Source organism: Pteronotus mesoamericanus, unplaced genomic scaffold, assembly GCF_021234165.1.
Source record: "Pteronotus mesoamericanus isolate MK-2021 breed Mesoamerican mustached bat unplaced genomic scaffold, CSHL_Meso_final scaffold_21, whole genome shotgun sequence".
NCBI lineage: Eukaryota > Metazoa > Chordata > Mammalia > Chiroptera > Mormoopidae > Pteronotus > Pteronotus mesoamericanus.
The window spans coordinates 1,650,451-1,655,987 of record NW_026555310.1 but is presented as its reverse complement, the minus strand read 5'-3'; the positions used below and the strand labels follow the sequence as shown (position 1 = coordinate 1,655,987).

General features: G+C 56.4%; 1 protein-coding gene across 1 annotated transcript; it reads left to right on the top strand.

Moving 5' to 3' along the window:
• Positions 1–2,917: 2,917 nt before the first annotated feature.
• HOXC11 (homeobox C11) lies at positions 2,918–5,099 on the top strand. The gene is made up of 2 exons (XM_054590745.1): positions 2,918–3,599; positions 4,867–5,099. The coding sequence occupies exons 1-2, from the start codon at positions 2,918–2,920 to the stop codon at positions 5,097–5,099; spliced, it is 915 nt and encodes a 304-aa protein (XP_054446720.1).
• Positions 5,100–5,537: the final 438 nt, after the last annotated feature.

Sequence of the window (5,537 nt, the reverse complement as noted above, 5' to 3'; positions counted from 1 at the left end):
GGATCTCCTATTGGGTAGACACTGATGCCCTGGGGTGCAGCCTGGGGCAAGCAGCTCAGGAGTCGTCTGGACCTAGGGCAGGCAAGGAGGTTGGCAGCCCACACCATGGCCATTTTTTACCAGTCAATGTTTTGCTGACCTCAATGGCCAGGGCCTTCTCTCCTTGACCTCAGCAGCAACCTCTAGTTGCTGGGATTTTATTCTGAACTGTTGAAAAATTAAGTCAGACCAAAACTAGAGAAAAATGGAACTTGATGCCTTACTTTAGGAGGAAGAATATTAATTCTCGGAGGCCTCTGTTGGGAGACCTTAGAGTTTCCTGGACATCAACTCCTTGGATGTTCTTTTTTCTTTCTTTTTTGTTTCAAGGAAATAGAGCCGCTAGCAGCAACTTGCAGCTGCCTGGCTCACTTTTATGGTGGCCCTGGAATAAACTTTGGTGGTCAAATTCAAGTGCTCAGGTCCACAGCTGTCTCCTCACAGGAAGCGCACCCCCTCCCCACTATTGGCCCTGGTGGTGCAGAATTCCCTTTGGCGGCTTGGGCTCCACATTGCCCTGGAGGCCAGGATTGGGAAGAAAGCAGGATACTGGGGGGAAGTGGGTAAAGCCAAAATTGAGACTCTGAGCCCTCATCCACATTTCTGCAAGGAATAGTGGTACCTCTCACCAACCTCTTTCTGGTTCCTATCACTGTTTGGGGAGCATTTTGCCTCCTATAAACTCAAGTTTAATGATGTCAATATGAACCCCATAAAAGCCATAGTTCATAGTTCCCCATAATTACAATTAAAAATGCTGGCCCCTGCTCACCCTATAAAAAGGGGTAGAGAAAGGAGGAAAAACAACAGACTTTTCTTTTCATAACCCCTTACTGATGGAGCAGTCCAACACTTTAGCAAAGCCCCAACTAATTCCTCTTTGCCCTCAGTTAAGAGGTGGTCAGGACTAAAGAAGAGTTTGGGAAACAGTGTTTAGCAATGGATAAATGGGTAGAGAGGTGCCGGAGGCCTACCCCAGGGTATTCCAAAACCATCCCAAGAATGTGACCCACAGTGGAGGTGGCTTCTTCCTAGGTCCTGCTCTAAAGATTGAGCACATCTGGAGAGGTAGGAGGGTTGAGAAGAAATTTTGGGAGGTTGTATTTGGGGACAAGGAACCATTTTTGTGTCTTCCACATCTGATTTTGGGGCCTTAGTACCTCATCAGTTTTAGCAAGGAAAATCTAATTCGAATGATATTTTAAAAGTGGAAACCAATTTTAACCAAGAGTTAAAGTGGAAAGAGGATTTGGGCCATTTCTGGCTTTTCCTGAGAGCGCAATGGGCTGAGTCTTTGGGGGGCTTCAGTTCCTCCCCTTCTACCCCAACAAATCATGCCCTGGCAGCTCTCCTTGGACCCAATGTTGTTCTCTGCTCGTGGCAGTTGCTCCAGCCTCTTGGCCCTAGTCCAGAACCTTTCAATAAAGTGATTTTCAGCTGACCGAATGTGCCCTGTCGTGCCCAGAGGGATGGGAGGCAAGGGAGGGCAGAGCCACCGAATTCACCCCTTGGGGCACACCATCCAGAAGACTGGTAGATTTAGAAGAAGGCAGGGTAGGTCTGAGAAACAGGAAGGCAGCACCAAGGTCTGGCTGCAGCCACTGGGAGCAGGGCTGGGGGCTTCCACTAGGAGTGGCCCCGGCCCTCGCCTGCCGGCCCAGGTTCTTCAGCTCCCTTCCACTGCCCTGCCCTGCCGTTCTGTCTGGAGACCCACATCTGGCCCTACCACCCACCTCACAGCCCCGGATAATCTAAGGATAGAAGCCCCAAACCCAGTCCTGCATTCACAACCTTCCCAATCCCTGACGTTGGTTTTCTTTTCAGCCCCCAAGCTGAGGCTGAGCCCCCAACCCAAAGAGAAGATAGATACATGGCACTCATTCGAACCTTTTACTTTGGGGTTTGAAATTTAAAAATCCACAGTAGATGTAGCTTTCTGTGCATTGATTGGCAATAAAGGCAGGCATGAAATATTCACCCAGGGCCACTCTCTCATACTAAATATTTAACACAACATTAGAGAAGGTTTTTCCCAGACTTCGCCAGGCACCGGCTGGGCGGCTGGCGCACTGCTTTCCACTAGTTTATGACTAATCTGAGTCCCTTAGCCGCCGGCAGCACAGCAAGCCAGACAAAGTTGGGACATTGGCTTGTTACTGGGCTGCCTCACCTTTGAGAAACTTCAGATACTCCTCTGAGGAATCTTTCCAAAGGGGAAAGGTAGTCTTGACACCCAGCCCTGGCGGAGGAGAAAATCGACTTTTTCAAACTCTTCTGAATAGGCGCTGGCCTCTCTGTGGGTTGGCGGGTAAGAGTCCCTAAGAGTTGAGGAGAAGGATTCACATCTCTGGCTGGATCAGGCAGTGGGGAGAAAGGTCTTCATCCCCACCCTAGTCTCCGCAGATCACCGGGAGGAGCCAAGAACCCCCACGCATGAGAACCCTCCTCCTCCCCCCAGTCCTGGGGAAAAAGAGAGCGGCAGCTAGGAAAAAAAATACAATTACCCCCTCCTAGTCTCCGCCACCGCCCATCCCACCGCCGACCCCACCCCAACCCTCTCTCTCCTCCTTTGCTCCCTCTGTGGAATGGAGAGGAGGGAAGTGACGAGAGAAAAACGAATACAAATCTGCAATTGATTTTCATAATGTTTCTGCGGTGTTTGCAAACCAATCGCCTGAACGTCCCCATCTTACCTAAGAGAGAACCCCTCCTACGTCTGCGAAGTGCTCCGAACTGATATATGACAATATCTACTTTGGATCACGTGCTCGGGGAGAGAGACTAAGACGGATAACGCGTCATCTCGCCTTCCCAAATTTTCCCCCCTCGCTAGACCGGGTCCAAAACCTCCATCTGGAGCCGGCAGGAGAAGAGAACGATGTTTAACTCGGTCAACCTGGGCAACTTCTGCTCGCCGTCGCGCAAGGAGAGGGGCGCTGATTTCGGCGAGCGAGGGAGCTGCGCCTCCAACCTCTACCTGCCCAGTTGCACTTACTACGTGCCCGAGTTCTCCACGGTCTCCTCCTTCCTGCCTCAGGCCCCTTCTCGTCAGATCTCCTATCCCTACTCCGCCCAAGTGCCCCCGGTCCGGGAGGTCTCCTACGGCCTGGAGCCATCCGGCAAGTGGCACCACCGGAACAGCTACTCTTCCTGCTATGCAGCTGCCGACGAGCTTATGCACCGAGAGTGCCTGCCTCCTTCCACCGTCACCGAGATCCTCATGAAAAACGAAGGCTCCTACGGCGGCCACCACCATCCCAGCGCCCCACACGCGGCCCCCGCCGGCTTCTACTCCTCAGTCAACAAGAACAGCGTCCTGCCTCAAGCCTTCGACCGCTTCTTCGACAACGCCTACTGCGGTGGCGGCGATGCGCCCACCGAGCCCCCCTGCCCAGGCAAGGGTGAGGCTAAGGGGGAGCCCGAGGCGCCCCCGGCCTCGGGACTAGCGTCCCGGGCTGAGGCGGGGGCCGAGGCCGAGGCCGAGGAGGAAAACACGAATCCCAGCTCGTCCGGTTCAGCCCACTCGGCGGCCAAGGAGCCGGCCAAGGGAGCCGCCCCCAGTAGGTAGCAGCGGCCGGGGAAACAGGCGGGCAGCGAGGGTGGGAGCGAGAGGGAGGGCGAGCGTCGGGGGGAGGCGAGGGGAGCGGGGACGGCCTCGTGTTTTGGGTCAGTCTGATTTTTATGTGGAGTTTTATAAGCATTCAAAGGATTTTATTATAACCTACAAAGCCCTCTCTTCCAACTCGACTTTTTACGATGGAGAAGGGGTGGGGAGGGAGGGAAAAGGGCTCTTTGGAAAAGCCGGGCGAACCCCCCTCCCCGTTATCTCCCTCTGTCTGTGAAATTTTTAAAAGCGCCACCATCGCGGGCGATATTAACTTTGATCGTGAACTTAGAGGAGCATTTAAGGAAGAAGGATGGGGAGCCGGGCGGCCGGGGGTGGGAGGAGGGGAGGGGTGGAGGGGGAGAAAGGGGAGGGCGAGGGAAAGACCGGGAGAAGCTCAGAGAGGGGGAGTGGTGGGGGAGAGAGGCGACGGAGCAGAACTGGAGACCGGAGAGGCCAGCCGGAGCTGCTCCGCTTCTTTTAGAAACTATTTTTGAAATGTTCAAACTCTGTGTTCGCGGGTCCTTGAGCAGGACCCGGAGCCACCCCGGGCCAGCGGCGACGGCGGGTCGGGGAGAGGCGGCTCTAGGCGCCGCTCTGCTCTAGGCCCGGGTCTCGGCGTTTCTCTGCGCTGCGCGGCCTCTGCGCCGGCCTAGCCCGGCGGCGGGGCAGGCGCGGCCCGCCGGGCGTCCCGGGGCGCCAGGGCCCCTGGAAGCGGCTCTCGGGTGTCGCTGGTGCCTGCTCGCTGGCTTCCTCCCCGCCCCCCCCCCCGCTCTCCCCCACTCTCACTGCTGCGCTCCCGTCCTCCGCGGTTCCCCCACCCCACCAGATTTCTGGAGGATGGGGACGGCGGCTTTCCAGAGTTACTAGGCGGGCCGCGGGGAAGGGCCGAGGCCCGCAGCTGAGCAGGCCGGTGCGGGGCGCGGGGGGTGGGGCGCAGGCAGGCGCTTGGGCCGAGCTGCCTTCCTTCTCCCCCTCGACTCACTCAGCCGTGGCTCCCGCCTGAGGGGAGGGGGTCCTGCGGTGGCCCAGGACTGGGTCGAGCTAGGCCTGGCGGGGAGTTCGAGGCTGCGCCCGCGCGGAGACGGCCGGCCGGCCTGGGGGGAGGGCTGCCTAGCAGCGGGGCTGGGAGAAGGGCCCCTGAGCGCTCAGTGGGCTGGGGTCGCCCGGGTCTCACGTGTCTCTCTCCCCCCCTCTCCTCGAACTTGCCCCCTCCCCTCCAGACGCCCCCCGCACCCGCAAGAAGCGCTGCCCTTATTCGAAATTCCAGATTCGGGAACTGGAGCGAGAATTTTTCTTCAACGTGTATATCAACAAAGAGAAGCGGCTGCAGCTGTCCCGGATGCTGAACCTGACGGACCGACAAGTGAAAATTTGGTTTCAGAACAGAAGGATGAAAGAAAAAAAACTAAGCAGAGACCGGCTGCAGTATTTCTCGGGAAATCCTCTGCTGTAACCGCAGACCGGGCCCTTTTGGGGGAGGAGGGAGGGGAAAAATTATTTTATTTTATTTTTATTTTTCATTTTCTAACTCGCCTTCTTTACGCGGGTGGAAAACTGGACTGTGGCCAGGGCTGGCCCCCACTGTCATTGCCCGCACTTCCTTCCGGAACTTCCTTCACCTTCGGTCTGACTTTCGCTGTGGGACAGGCACCGGGCCTGGAAGGGGGGTGAAGTGAATTGCCTGGCCCATGGCGCGTGGACTCCGTTGGCGCCGAGGCCAAGACTTTTAAAAGAAAACACACCTCGCGACAATGTCTTGCTGCTTGGATTGAGTGGGGGAGGGGCGAGAGTCGTGGGCGCCTGAGCCGAACAATCCTTGAACTAAAAGCTTTCCCCTGCCCAAGTGAAAAGATCTGCGAAAACACCGTGTCTTCCAGGGGAGACTTTTTCC

Excerpts from the sequence above, each read along its gene's own strand:
- HOXC11 (XM_054590745.1), top strand. The coding sequence starts at position 2,918 with ATGTTTAACTCGGTCAACCTGGGCAACTTCTGCTCGCCGTCGCGCAAG. Across the intron at positions 3,600-4,866 it reads GGCCAAGGGAGCCGCCCCCA|ACGCCCCCCGCACCCGCAAG; the intron begins GTAGGTAGCAGC and ends CCTCCCCTCCAG.